Source organism: Rhinoraja longicauda, chromosome 36 (assembly GCF_053455715.1).
Source record: "Rhinoraja longicauda isolate Sanriku21f chromosome 36, sRhiLon1.1, whole genome shotgun sequence".
In the NCBI taxonomy this organism is placed as follows: Eukaryota; Metazoa; Chordata; class Chondrichthyes; order Rajiformes; family Arhynchobatidae; genus Rhinoraja; species Rhinoraja longicauda.
This window is the reverse complement of record NC_135988.1, coordinates 6,412,910-6,428,124: the sequence shown is the minus strand read 5'-3', so window position 1 is coordinate 6,428,124 and position 15,215 is coordinate 6,412,910. Positions and strand designations below refer to the sequence as shown.

Here is a 15,215-nt window from a genome sequence, read left to right as displayed (position 1 = left end):
TGCAGGAGTAGGCCATTCAGCCCTTCGAGCCAGCACCGCCATTCAATGCAATCAGGGCTGATCACTATCAATCAGTACCCCGTTCCTGCCTTCTCCCCATACCCCCTCACTCCGCTATCCTTAAGAGCTCTATCCAGCTCTCTCTTGAAAGCATCCAACGAACTGGCCTCCACTGCCTTCTGAGGCAGAGAATTCCACACCTTCACCACCCTCTGACTGAAAAAGTTCTTCCTCATCTCCGTTCTAAATGGCCTACCCCTTATTCTCAAACTGTGGCCCCTTGTTCTGGACTCCCCCAACATTGGGAACATGTTATCTGCCTCTAATGTGTCCAATCCCCTAATTATCTTATATGTTTCAATAAGATCCCCCCTCATCCTTCTAAATTCCAGTGTATACAAGCCCAATCGCTCCAGCCTTTCAACATACGACAGTCCCGCCATTCCGGGAATTAATCTAGTGAACCTACGCTGCACGCCCTCCATAGCAAGAATATCCTTCCTCAAATTTGGAGACCAAAACTGCACACAGTACTCCAGGTGCGGTCTCACCAGGGCCCGGTACAACTGTAGAAGGACCTCTTTGCTCCTATACTCAACTCCTCTTGTTACGAAGGCCAACATTCCATTGGCTTTCTTCACTGCCTGCTGAACCTGCATGCTTCCTTTCATTGACTGATGCACTAGGACACCCAGATCTCGTTGAACTCCCCCTCCTCCTAACTTGACACCATTCAGATAATAATCTGCCTTTCTATTCTTACTTCCAAAGTGAATAACCTCACACTTATCTACATTAAACTGCATCTGCCATGTATCCGCCCACTCACACAACCTGTCCAGGTCACCCTGCAGCCTTATTGCATCTTCCTCACAATTCACACTACCCCCCAACTTAGTATCATCTGCAAATTTGCTAATGGTACTTTTAATCCCTTCGTCTAAGTCATTAATGTATATCGTAAATAGCTGGGGTCCCAGCACCGAACCTTGCGGTACCCCACTGGTCACTGCCTGCCATTCCGAAAGGGACCCATTTATCCCCACTCTTTGCTTTCTGTCTGTTAACCAATTTTCTATCCATGTCAGTACCCTACCCCCAATACCATGTGCCCTAATTTTGCCCACTAATCTCCTATGTGGGACCTTGTCGAAGGCTTTCTGAAAGTCGAGGTACACCACATCCACTACTCTCCCTTGTCAATTTTCCTAGTTACATCCTCAAAAAATTCCAGTAGATTTGTCAAGCATGATTTCCCCTTCGTAAATCCATGCTGACTCGGAACGATCCCGTTACTGCTATCCAAATGCTCAGCAATTTCGTCTTTTATAATTGACTCCAGCATTTTCCCCACCACTGATGTCAGACTAACTGGTCTATAATTACCCGTTTTCTCTCTCCCTCCTTTCTTAAAAAGTGGGATAACATTTGCTATTCTCCAATCCACAGGAACTGATCCTGAATCTATAGAACATTGAAAAATGATCTCCAATGCTTCCACTATTTCTAGAGCCACCTCCTTAAGTACTCTGGGATGCAGACCATCAGGCCCTGGGGATTTATCAGCCTTCAGTCCCATCAGTCTACCCAAAACCATTTCCTGCCTAATGTGGATTTCCTTCAGTTCCTCCATCACCCTAGGTTCTCCAGCCCCTAGAACATTTGGGAGATTGTGTGTATCTTCCTCAGTGAAGACAGATCCAAAGTAACGGTTTAACTCGTCTGCCATTTCTTTGTTCCCCATAATAAATTCCCCTGCTTCTGTCTTCAAGGGACCCACATTTGCCTTGACTATTTTTTCCTCTTCACGTACCTAAAAAAACTTTTGCTATCCTCCTTTATATTATTGGCTAGTTTACCCTCGTACCTCATCTTTTCTCCTCGTATTGCCTTTTTAGTTAACTTTTGTTGCTCTTTAAAAGAGTCCCAATCCTCTGTCTTCCCACTCTTCTTTGCTATGTTATACTTCCTCTCCTTAATTTTTATGCTGTCCCTGACTTCCCTTGTCAGCCACAGGTGTCTCTTACTCCCCTTAGAGTCTTTCCACCTCTTTGGAATAAATTGATCCTGCAACCTCTGCATTATTCCCAGGAATACCTGCCATTGCTGTTCTACCGTCTTCCCTGCTAGGGCCTCCTTCCAATCAATTTTGGCCAGCTCCCGCCTCATGCCTCTGTAATCCCCTTTGCTATACTGTAATACCGACACTTCCGATTTTCCCTTCTGCCTTTCCATTTGCAGAGTAAAACTTATCATGTTGTGATCACTGCCTCCTAATGGCTCTTTTACCTCTAGTCCCCTTATCAGATCAGGATCATTACACAACACTAAATCCAGAATTGCCTTCTCCCTGGTAGGCTCCAGTACAAGCTGTTCTAAGAATCCATCTCGAAGGCACTCTACAAACTCTCTTTCCTGGGGTCCATTTCCAACCTGATTTTCCCAGTCTACCTGCATGTTGAAATCTCCCATAACCTCCGTAGCATTACATTTTTGACACGCCAATTTTATCTCCTGATTTAACTTGCACCCTAAGTCGAGGCTACTGTTTGGGGGCCTATAGATAACTCCCATTAGGGTCTTTTTACCCTTACAATTTCTCATTTCTATCCATACTGATTCAACATCTCCTGATTCTATGTCACCCCTTGCAAGGGAATGAATATCATTCCTTACCATCAGAGCAACCCCACCCCCTCTGCCCACCTGTCTGTCTTTTCTATACGTTGTGTACCCCTGAATATTCAGTTCCCAGCCCTGGTCCTCTTGTAGCCATGTCTCAGTGATCCCTACAACATCATACTTGCCCATGACTAACTGAGCCTCAAGCTCATCCACTTTATTTTTTATACTACGCGCATTTAAGTACAACACTTTAACTTCTGTATTTACCTCCCCTCTCACATCGTTCACAATTGGCCCTGCCCTTAATTTCTTTTCCGCTCTAGAACTTCTGTTCCCATTCTTCCGAGAGTCTTTTGCAATATCTCCTGTATTCCCTTTTACCTCATCTTCATATTCACAATTTGTTAACCCCTCCCCCCCACTACTTAGTTTAAAGCCACAGGTGTCACACTAGCAAACCTGCCTGCCAGAATGTTTGTCCCCCTGCTGTTAAGATGCAACCCGTCCCTTTTGTACAAGTCACCCCTAGCCCAGAAGAGATCCCAGTGGTCCAGAAATCTAAATCCCTGCTCTCTGCACCAGTCCCTCAGCCATAAATTCATACCCTCTATCTCTCTGTTCCTGGCCTCACCAGCACGAGGTACCGGTAGCAGTCCAGAGATAACTACCTTCGACGTCCTACTTCTCAGCGTTTTTCCCAACTCTCTAAACTCCCGCTGTAGCACCTCCTTCCTCTTCCGCCCGACGTCATTCGTGCCCACGTGCACAACGACTTCAGGTTGATCGCCTTCCCTCGCTAGGATTTTCTGAAGCCGGTCGGTGATGTGTTGAACCCTGGCACCAGGGAGGCAACAGACCATCCTCAAGTCCCTCCTGCTGCCACAGAATCTTCTGTCCGTCCCTCGGACTATGGAGTCACCGACCACTACGGCTCTTCCAGACTTCGGTCTCCCCTGTCGAGTATCCTTGCCAACAGGTCCGCCACTCGGACTTCCGCCACTCAGACTGGAAACGTCTTCTGCCCCGACAGTTCCCAAGAGGGTATACCTATTTGCAATAGGCACAGCCACTGGGGTCTCCTGTAGTCCACGTCCACTCCCCCCTGAAACAGTCTCCCACCTTCGCTCGACCTGGACCCTTGGCGTGACAGCCTCACAATAGGTCCTGTCCAGGAAACTCTCGCATTCCCGGATGGCCCTGAGGTCATCCAACTGCCTCTCCAACTCCACCACACGTCCCTTCAGGAGCTGCACCTGGACACAGTTCTTGCAGGTGTAGCTCCCAGAAGCTCCCGCGACGTCCCCGTCTTCCCACATCCTGCAGGAAACACACCGCACCAACTTTTCCGCCATCACCTTGTGCCTATAACCAGCTCTGGCTTAAAACAATGGTATCCTCCTCACCTCAGCCTACTCGCCAAAGACTCTCACTTTTCTCACTGGGCACTTCCCTCACTGGGCACTTCCCTCACTGGGCACTTCCCTCACTGGGCACTTCCCTCACTGGGCACTTCCCTCACTGGGCACTTCCCTCACTGGGCACTTCCCTCACTGGGCACTTCCCTCACTGGGCACTTCCCTCACTGGGCACTTCCCTCACTGGGCACTTCCCTCACTGGGCACTTCCCTCACTGGGCACTTCCCTCACTGGGCACTTCCCTCACTGGGCACTTCCCTCACTGGGCACTTCCCTCACTGGGCACTTCCCTCACTGGGCACTTCCCTCACTGGGCACTTCCCTCACTGGGCACTTCCCTCACTGGGCTGCACCCTTTTGTAAGCCTTGCTTATATCACCAATTTAAATTGCCTGATTGTCCAATTTACCTGACTTCTCACTTAAACTGCCTGTTCAACTGTGATTAGCACTTACTTTACTGCTCAGCCAACGGGCGTCCTTGCTCTGCTCCCGGACTTTTCAAATTGACTACTACTTCCTTTTGGCGCTCTTTTTAACTGCCTGTTCAACTGTGATTAGCACTTACTTTACTGCTCAGCCAACGGGCGTCCTTGCTCTGCTCCCGGACTTTTCAATCTGCTAAATTATTTCCTTATTCCGCTGTTTAAATTCTCCCTACGTGTCGGTAAGTTACAGTGTTTTCGTTTCTCAATGTTCTCTCTGTCCTTTGCCGAATTTTAATTTTTCTTTGTCACCGCGTTTTCTGGAAACGTTAAGCCAACCCATCAAATTTTCCATTTTGCAAGGATTAAATTTCCCTCTGCTCATGCCGGCAAATAGTTGATATTTCCCCTTGCCAATCCTTTCTTTTGCTAAATGCCACAATATTAAAATTCATCATGCGTACTGTTTTCACTGGCCTATTATATGTGTTCATTTTTCCTTCATTCTATGTTTCCAATTTTGGGTTGGACGAGGTGGAGGGCAGATGTGGGGATGAAACCCATTATGACTTTGTGTCTTTCTACTTTAAAGCAATTCCTTTACCATGTTCCATTTTCCCATTAGTTTACTTCGCTCCTGACTCCTGTCAGGTTCGCATCCCCACGGCACACTGGTTTAAACCTTCGTTATGGACACAAATACATTATTCTATAAGAAAATAACTGCAGGTGCTGGTACAAATCGAAGGTATTTTTTCACAAAATACTGGAGTAACTCAGCAGGTCAGGCAGCATCTCGGGAGAGAAGGAATGGGTGACTTTTCGGGTCGAGACCCGTCTTCAGACTGATGTCAGGGGGGCGGGACAAAGGAAGGGTATAGGTGGAGACAGGAAGATAGAGAGAGATCTGGGAAGGAGGAGGGGAAGAGAGGGACAGAGGAACTACCTAAAGTTGGAAAAGTCGATGTTCATACCACTGGGCTGCAAGCTGCCCAGGCGAAATATGAGGTGCTGTTCCTCCAATTTCCGGTGGGCCTCACTATGGCACTGGAGGAGGCCCATGACAGAAAGGTCAAACTGGGAATGGGAGGGGGAGTTGAAGTGCTCGGCCACCGGGAGACCAGTTTGGTCAATGCGGACCGAGCGCAGGTGTTGAGCGAAGCGATCGCCAAGCCTGCGCTTGGTTTCGCCGATGTAAATAATTCTGGTACATTATTCTGGTTCCCCATCCTCTCCTCCCGGTAACTCTTTGGACCTCATTGTTTCAAAACCGTCATAGTCTTAATTTAATTTATTCATCCAATTCTGTATTTTGTCTCCATACTGTTATCCAGCGTTGCTTCATCTTGGCGTGATATGGTCTCTGATGACACTCTCTTCACTCTCAGAGTGATCAGGAAGTTATTTCCTTGTACATTATTGTAAATGCTAATGGGAAGTAATCGTTCTAATGCACTAATTGGTTCCCCATTTATAAAAGGATCACATGACCAAAAATTCATTCCTTACAACAAAAAAAAAATTATAGGATAAATATACATTTAATCGTCATGCATTCTTCTGACGTTTCTTTCTATCTGTCGTACTGGCAGTTGCATCGTCTTCTATAACCCCCACCCCCATTCATCCGCACCACCGCTGGGAGTGCAGGGATCCTTGCTTGTAGGTTTCTATGTTTAATCTTTTAAATCTAACGCCGTTCATGGTTTTCATTCCTGCAGCTAACTGTCGTTCCACTCAAAATGCACTAAGATTTTAGTGAAGAAGTAAATTTGTTTATAAACAACTCTGATTATTTTACTCCAGGGTAATTTTTGATTAGGATTCGTTCGACGATTGCTATTGCATCGCTGGGATATCACCTACTCAAGATACTTTTCATTTCCTTTTTCTGAACTCCACATTGTAAACCAGGCCCCAAAGCAGAAGCGTCCGCGTCGCGGGGCTGGAAACTTGAAGTGTCCTGAGCTAATTCTGCTACCACCATCATCTACTGTACAAGTGAGGCTCCCACTGATCGTCGCCGGAAGCTTGCGCCCATTTCAGGAATGACGATGATAGTGATGTGACATTTGAATGATGGACGTGAAAGAAGAAGTTTATAAACCTGCAATAATGTTGGACTAAAGGAAAAGTTTCAAATAATTTTAGCCAGTTAAAACGTTTGTCAATATCACATCAAAGTCGTGTGTTGCTCAATCATATCCCAGCATTTTATAACCCTTTGATAAAAGTAAATGGCAAGATATCATCCCAATCTTCCAAGTACAATGAGTGTTTATTAATAATTAGTTTCCAAAGCTGACACTCACCAGAACAGATCACACTGACGTCGCTCGTGTGGTTGCAATGAAGAGTTCCGAACGAACGCGGACAGTCCCCTAGGATTGTCTCATTACCCTTACATTCAAATACATCGTTGAGTACAAGGCCAGTTCCCTTTCCAAAATAAGCCCCTCTCGGAACAGACACGGCGACTCCACAATGAAGCTGACTGCACACCACATCTGCATCATCCATATCCCAGTCCAGGTCACACACGGTTCCCCAGGTTTCAACAGACAGCACTTCCAGTCTTCCCGAGCATTGGTCATCTTTTGGTACCAATCTTGGCACTCTGTGATCTGAGAAAAATATAAAACATAATCATGAAAGCCACAATTATGAAGACAATTTACAAACACATCTCCTGGAGTTCAGCACAAATCTAACGATCAGCGAGAACCTTTCCTGTCCCTTACTAACGATATATGTGCTCCCCCGTCTCCTCCTTCCTCTATTATGATGCGCTAAAATGCTGCGTACTATATTCGGCACTCTGTATCTTCTTCTTTGCACTATATATTGTACTTTGGCATGGCTTCATTACCTACTGTATATATGTGTTGTGTATCTGATCTGTTTGCACAGCATTTAAAACAAAGCGTTTCACTCTACCTCAGTAACGTGACAATGATTAACCCAAACCTCATTCTACAAGTCGAATATAATTATTATTTATGCAACATTCCGTCCTGAAGAACTTGACAAATTCCACAAGCAAGACTGCGCTAACAGATCCAGTGTATCTGTCTGCTCCTGTCCCATCAAACTAATCTCTAAGTACAAACTGTGGAAAAAAATAACTGTAGTTGCTAGTTTATCCCAAAGATAGACACAATGTGCTGGCGTAACTCAGCGGGTCAGGCAGCAGCTCTGGAGAAAAAAGGAAGGGTGGCGTATCAGTTTGGTACTGACGAAGGGTTCCAACCCGAAACGTTACCTATCCTTCTTCGGAGAAGCTGCTGGACTCACTGTGTGATAGAGGCATAGAGTGGTACAATGTGGAAACAGGCCCTTCGGTCCAACTTTCCCACACCGGCCAGCAATGTCCCGGCTACACTAGTCCCACCTGCCTGCGCTTTGTCCATAACCCTCCAAACCTGTCCTATCCATGTACACGTCTAACTGTTTCTTAAACGATGGGATAGTCCCAGCTTCAACTACCTCCTCTGGAAGCTTGGTCCATAAACCCACCACCCTTTGTGTGAAAAGGTTATCACTCGGATTCCTATTAAATATTTTTCCCTTCACCTTGAACCTATGTCCTCTGGACCTCGATTCCCATATTCTGAGCAAGAGACTCTGTGCATCTACCCGACCTATTCCTCTCATGATTTTGTACACCTCTATAAGACCCCCCCCCTCCTCTCATCCTCCTGCGCTCCTTGGAATTGAGACCCAGCCTGCTCAACCCCTCCCTATAGCTCACCCTCTAGTCCTGGCAACATCCTCGTAAATCTTTTCTGAACCCTTTCAAGCTTGACAATATCTTTCCCATACATGGTGCCCAGAACTGAACACAATATTCTAAATGCGGTCTCGCCAACGTCTTATACAACTACAACTTGACATCCTGCACTTTCTGTCTATCTTTCATCTCAAGGTACCTCGATTATATCTTATCAACCCTTGGCCCGTTCAACGTCGCCTGCCCGCTCAAACCTGCCTCCCCCGAAAATGTGCGGCACAGGTCTCTGCGGGTCGATTTTGTCCCCTGAGCTGGGGCTCTGAAACTCCAGCCCGACCAGAGCTGAGTGAACCATGAGACCGTCAGTTCGAGAAGAAGAATTAGGCCATTCGGCCCATCGTCTATTCCACCATTCAATCGTGGCTGATCTATCTTTCCCTCTCAACCCCATTCTCCTGCTTTCTCCTCATAACCCCTGACACCCTTATTAAACAAGAATCTGTCAATCTCCGCCTTACAAACCTCCATTGACTTGACATCCACAGCCGTCTGTAGCAATGAATTCTACAGATTCATTACTCTGTGACGAAAGAACTTCTTCCTCTTCCCTTTCCAAAGTTACGTCCCTTTTTTCTGAGGCTATGGCCTCTGGTCCTAGACTCTCCCATGAGCGGAAACCCTCCCCATATTCACTCTAACCAGGCCTTTACTATTTGGTAAGTTTCAATGAGGGCCCCTTCAACTGAATTCCGGCGAGTACAGGCCCAGTGCCTTAAAACTCATCAAATGTTAACCCAATAATCCTTGGAATCATTCTTGGAAACCTCCTCGGGACCTTCCCCAATGCCATCACATCCGTTCCCATTGCCCACTTCCGCGGCTGACCTCGACCCCCCCCCCCCCCCCCCCCCACCCCTTCTCCAAAGGCCTCTGTTGATCCGGAAAAACGATAATCTAGAAAGGCTCTGGAAAAAAAGGGTGCTGGAAAATCGGTGGTGAACCTTTCTTCTCTCCCAGTTCGGTACCCACCGGTATGAACATTGAATTCCTTAATTTCAAGATATTCCCGCCCAATCGCCCCTTTTCCTTTGCCCCCAACCGTCACCCGTGGCCACACATCTCTCACCACCATAGTCACCTTGATCCTTCTCCTGCCTCGATATACATTTTCTGACCCTGTCGCATCCTTTACTTTTAATGCTGGCCTTTCTCTTCGCGTTTGTCCAACTACACCTCAGTCCCTCCAGTTTTATATTTTACACGCCTTGTCTTTCTCTTATCTGGCAATCTTATGTCTTCTTTTCATTTCTAAGCTTTTTTTATTTATTTAATCAATTTGGCGATTGTTGTCGGGAATGTTGAGGACTATAAGGAGGATGAGAAGGTTATAATTTGGTTAATCCTCGAGCTCACACACTGGGCAACAAATGTAGTCAGAATAGCAAAGCTGAAACATTCTGCTGAAGAGCAGGCTTTCCTATTTATTGGTGGGGAGGATAGTCCTTCCTAGTTCTGTCTAGGTTCTTATCTGTTGCATTCTTGTGATTACAGCTGCTCTTCGTCACCTGTGTTGAGCAGCCAAGTCTCCAGAAAGTAAACGAAAGACTCCATCTCGCGAGTATAATCTTGACATTTATGGTATCTACTAATTAGATATATGGGAGGGAGATTTCTAAACAACTGGAAACGTAAGATTAAAGTTAACTTTGGGGAAAGACAAAGATGAAATGTAAGAGACATTGATTAATGGTGGTTAATTTCAAAACTGCAAGTGACCATTGTGTCATTCGGGTATAAGGTCGTGCAGTTACTTTGGCTTGTTGAAGCAGTTGGGCTTGCTCTCACTGTTTCGCAATGTACATCGCAAAGGCTTTTTAATAAACCGACTTGTTCGATAGACTCACCACTGATCAATGAACTATTTTATTTTGAGTCTGTGCCTGTATGAGTAAAGGTGGGCACTAAATGCTGGAGTAACTCAGCGGGTCAGGCAGCATCTCGGTAGAGAAGGAATGGGTGATGTTTCGGGTCCAGACCCTTCTTCAGTCGAAACGTCACCCATTCCTTCTCTCCAGAGCTGCTGATAAACCCGCTGAGTTACTCCAGCATTATGTGTCTATCTTCGATTTTAACCAGCATCTGCAAGTTTTTTTTCCTACATCTGTACGAGTGAAGTCAGACAGAGGGTGTGGGTAAAGTGCTAAATTCCCTTCGACACCAATCAAGCGCCCTCCCTTTTTCACCTATCACATGCCAAGATTTGCACCACTCTCATCTCTATGTTCTGGCTCTCGCATCTGGCTTTACATAATATGATTTATTCCAAATATTCAGAGAAGACCTCGGCCGCTGCACGGCGAGAGAGGTGTTCAGGGATTTAAGAGCAAGATGCGAAACCCCTTTCACACAGTGGTTTACCAACGATCTAGAAACATAGAAAATAGGTGCAGGAGGAGGCCATTCGGTCCTTCGAGACAGCTCCGCCATTCATTGCTCGTCCACGATCAATAACCCGTGCCTGCCTTCTCCCACATCCCTTGATTCCACTAGCCCCGGAGCTCTATCTAACTCTCTCTTAAATCCATCCAGTGATTTGGCTTCCACTGCCCTCTGTGGCAGGGAATTCCACAAATTCTTAACTCTCTCTGTGAAAATGTTCCTTCTCACTTCAGTTTTAAATGGCCTCCCCTTTATTCTAAGACTGTGGCCCCTGGTTCTGTACTCGCCCAACATTGGGAACATTTTTCCTGTATCTAGCTTCTCCAGTCCTTTCATAATGTTATATGTTTCTATAAGATCCCCTCTCATCCTTCTAAACTACAGTGTTTTCAATCTTTCCTCATATCCCGCCATCCCAGGGATTTTCATCGTCCTGTCACGTAGCTCCCAATTATATTTCTATTGTCTAAAAGGCAGCACTCGGGAAAGATGAGCAAGGCTTTCGTGGGTCAGCTCTGATGGGTCAACTCAAGGACTAAAATATTAATTTGGCTGGCAACATAATCATCCCTCCAGCACACCATAGGTTCATTCTCTCCATGACCGTGACTGCTCACTGCTCCACAACAACCTGAACGTTGCACTTACTCTGCTGGGCTGCTGAAAGCACAGACCTTGCCGACGCAGAAAGACAGAATGATTGTTTCAGCGCCGCCCGCAGATCCCCGCTCAGTCACATACCACCTGGGCAAGTAAAACCTTCATAGGACAGACGAGGACCGACCGCGAAAATAGATATTAAAATCTGGAGTAACTCAGCGGGACGGGCAGCATCTCCGGAGAGAAGGAATGGGTGACGTTTCAGGTCGAGACCCTTCTTCAAATTCGATGCTTTCTCATCGCTCTGCATCTTTCCAAGAAATCTATAACTAAACCAGACTGCCAACTGCCATGCACTCCACCACACAGGCAGTCAAGTGATGGGAAAATTATGTTGATCATCCAGCGGTGCTGGTGAGAACCGTGCCGTACATATCCATGCGTAATCCGACCCTCTGTGACCCTCACCCAGTGCCAGGTCCCCATATCTGAACGCACTGCAGATGCTGTGAATCTGATTGTAAACCAGGAAGCGCGGGCATTATTCATCAAGTCGGACAGCACCCGCAGTGAGAAGCAGCGTCGCTCATTTATGTCAGAGACCTGGTGCTGCGTCCTGCAACTGCGGATGAACGCAAAGTTTGCAGAGAAGTTGAGCAATGGAACGCGTTAACACTGCCATTCTCCCCACTGATGCTGCCTGGCCGGTTGCTATGTAATTATTGAGATATTAGGGACGGCAGATGCTGAAAGCCGGCGCATGGAAACAACATTTCATAATTCGTGGAGATCTCTACCTAAAACAAAACTAATCACTGCCATTCAAGTGGGTGGAAGGCCACTACAACACACGGGCAGTTCGTGCTGCGAGGCTGTTGTTGATCATCCCGAGATGCTGGAAAAAAAACACGGGGTCTGACGGCATCTGTAGGGGAGAGGAACCGGCCGAGCTCCTGCATCAGGTCTGAGAGTCTCAACATGATCCTCTCCCCACGCCATTCCCCGAAAGTTGCTGCTGAAACGCCCGAGTTTCTGGCCCTGTAATTGTACCGATCCAGAATATTTAATGTTCCGAATTATAGATGGTTAATTCAAATGCGAGTGGGAACCGTAACAGAATCGTACCGGAATAATACTCAAAAAAAACTGGATTTAATTTCAAATCACTCGCAAGGGGCCGTCAGTCCGGATACACCCCAGTCCCCGGAGTTATCACAGCGGCGGGAACCAAGGTATAAAAGACTGATTTTTACCTTCACAGATGACGCCGGCATCGTTGGAGTGTGGAACGGGATAGTCCGTCCATGGCTCTGACTTACACTCCCGTAGAGCGGCCTCGCTCCCGCTGCACCGAACATCCAACGTCACAATGGGTCCTGACCCCTGTCCAAAGTGAGCTCCGCTCGGGGCTCTCACCGCGGCGCCGCAGCCCAGCTCCCGACACACCACAGCCGCGTCCGGCAGGTCCCAGCTGCTACCATACACATTTCTCCAGTTCCCCTTGTAGTGAACCTCCACTCTCCCGGCGCAGGGACTGTTCCCGTTCACCAGCCTCAACCTCACGCTTTCTGAAAACAAACATCAGAACAGTTAAGAACCAACGTTAGTGCCGCTTTGAGCCGCGGGTCAGTCGGCGCTCCGCGCACCGCGCCCCCCTAGCTCCAGCCATTCAAACTCCACATGTCCCAGAGAATGACCAACGGGAGCACCCGGCTTTGGCAGACTCTGAATGAACTGTCACAGTGTGAAAAAAATTGCCAGTAGGTTGGTAAACGTCCGGAGAACCGGGGTCACCCAGTCCTTCCCGGGTAGAAGGCAGCGCCTTAGACACTCCGGACAGCCTTGTGCTCGTTTCCATCAGAGAATGCATTCTGTCTCTGATAAACTATCATTAATAATGATAATCTCTTTAGAATGGAAATACACGGGACCCCCAGAGTTGGGCTGGTCTGTGTCTGACGAAAACTGCTGTGTTGAGTGGATGCAATTTCACGTTTAACGCTTGACAAATATCTAAATGGGAGGTGAAATATGCCGATCTCAGCAAAATCATCCAAACACATGAACTGCTTCGACTGCACTGGTGGTTAAGCGAGGGCTCAAACAATATTCGTGAAGTTACGGATACAAAGTGCTGGAGTCACTCGGCGGGTCAGGCAGCGAGGACACAACGTGCTAGAGTTAATCAGCGGACACCTCTCCATGTTCTCCTGGGATGTTGCCTGTTCCACCGAAATACTCCAGTACTGTGTATTGGTTTTGTAAACCATCACCCACCTCCAGTTTAAATTCCATTTGGAATATTTTGCAGGACCAAGAACCACCTGCAGTTCCTTGTGTCTCCAAGGTCAACTACAGGCCCGTTGCGATTCTCGGGGGAGCGGCTGATGAGCTGCTCGGGTCAGTGCCCCGCTGTACTCAAAGCTCATGTGACGGGCAGTGGAAGCCAACAGTGGTGGGAGATGTGCAGGTATTCCTGGAATTGGACCAGAACGGTAGCGACATCTGGACTGGGTCCCCAGCGCTCAAACGTGGGATGAGAAGTGGGAACACGCTTGCAAAGAGGAACAATGTCAGCAGGGTCGATTTCCCACAATGCGTGTTCCAAGAACCTTACTGATCATCAGTCCGCCTATCGCCGCAGAGGTGAAATAAAAATCTTCCGCGACAATCAATCTCACGCTTAAACCAGTGAAAATTAAGCGGAATTACCTGTAGGGTCAGCCTGACAATCCACAAGGCGGCCTGGAATGAGAAGTAAAGAATTAGATTTGGCAGCCTGTGTGACGGGTGGAGTGATGGGTTTGGGAAGCGGGGACGATGCAGGTCTCTTGGCCCACGGTGACCGCCCTATCGCCCATTGTGACCGATCTAGTTCGGGCAACTTCACTGCCCATTTTACGTAGCCCTGGAAAAACTTTACAATGCCAGTCTAACTATTAATTCTGACGGGAAGGAGCATTCTGCGATTAATAGTGAACGACCCCGCCCCCCCCTCCCCCTCCCCCCTCCCCCCTCCCCCTCCAGCCCCACTTTGTTCCCCTACAAGTAAAACATGACAATGTTCCGTTTTTGGTACACATGATAATCAAACACTCTTGACTTCTGACTTCTGAACGCTTCTGTTTGTCGCGTTCGTGCTATCGCTAGTTAAGATTCTGATTTCAATTTTAATTTCCACGGGCGATACAGAGAGAACTGATCCGTGTGTCAGACGAGTAGGAAAACAACTGCAGATGCTGGTACAAATCGAAGGTATCACAAAATGGTGCAGGAATTCAGTCTGCAGAAGGGTCTCGACCCGAAATGTTACCCATTCCTTCTCTCCAGAGATGCTGCCTGACCCGCCGAGTTACTCCAGCATTTTGTGATACCTTCGTGTGTCAGACTAATTCAACTCAACTCCCTACGTACTGCTAGTCGTTGTTTCTTGCTCATACAGCCATCTACCCTGATATTCTCTCCGTTAGATCTGCAAGCATACTACTATTTAGGTCTACAAGCTGCCAAGTGTAAAAGCAAAGCTCCCATTCTTAACTTCCAGGGACATAAAGAGGGCCATTCGGCCCATCGTCCCCATACCGAGCCTCAAACAGCAACGTTTCATGTATCCTCTCCATATTTCCTTTCACCCAGTCACGAAATATTTCTCACACATGCCCACCAACTCTTCTTTGAACCGTTTGGACCATTCCATTAAAGAATAATTTATCGTAGTCAATTAAACTACCTAGCAAGAAACCATTGGGATGCGCGAGGAAACCGGAGCATCCGGGATACCGCGCAACCATAGGGAGGACATGTAGATTTAACGCAGACATCATCGGGATGTAGGATTGAACCGAGCTCTCTGAAACTGGGTGTGTGCCACTGTAATATAATTGAATAGAGGACACTGACAGCGTGCTTCTTTCAACCAGCAGAGCCATTGCCCGCTGCATCACAGATAGAGTTCAATGCCAACACGCGTGGTGTCAGTAT

General features: G+C 47.3%; 1 protein-coding gene across 1 annotated transcript in view; it reads right to left on the bottom strand.

Annotated features, from left to right (window-relative positions):
- LOC144610263 (scavenger receptor cysteine-rich domain-containing protein DMBT1-like) overlaps positions 1-15,215 on the bottom strand; it is a 34,456-nt gene that overhangs the window by 2,840 nt on the left and 16,401 nt on the right. The window contains exons 5-7 of the mRNA XM_078428853.1: positions 13,947-13,979; positions 12,488-12,802; positions 6,778-7,089 (exon numbers count right to left, since the gene is read on the bottom strand). Coding sequence (XP_078284979.1) covers positions 6,778-7,089; positions 12,488-12,802; positions 13,947-13,979 — 660 coding nt within the window. The remainder of the gene's footprint in view (positions 1-6,777; positions 7,090-12,487; positions 12,803-13,946; positions 13,980-15,215) is intronic.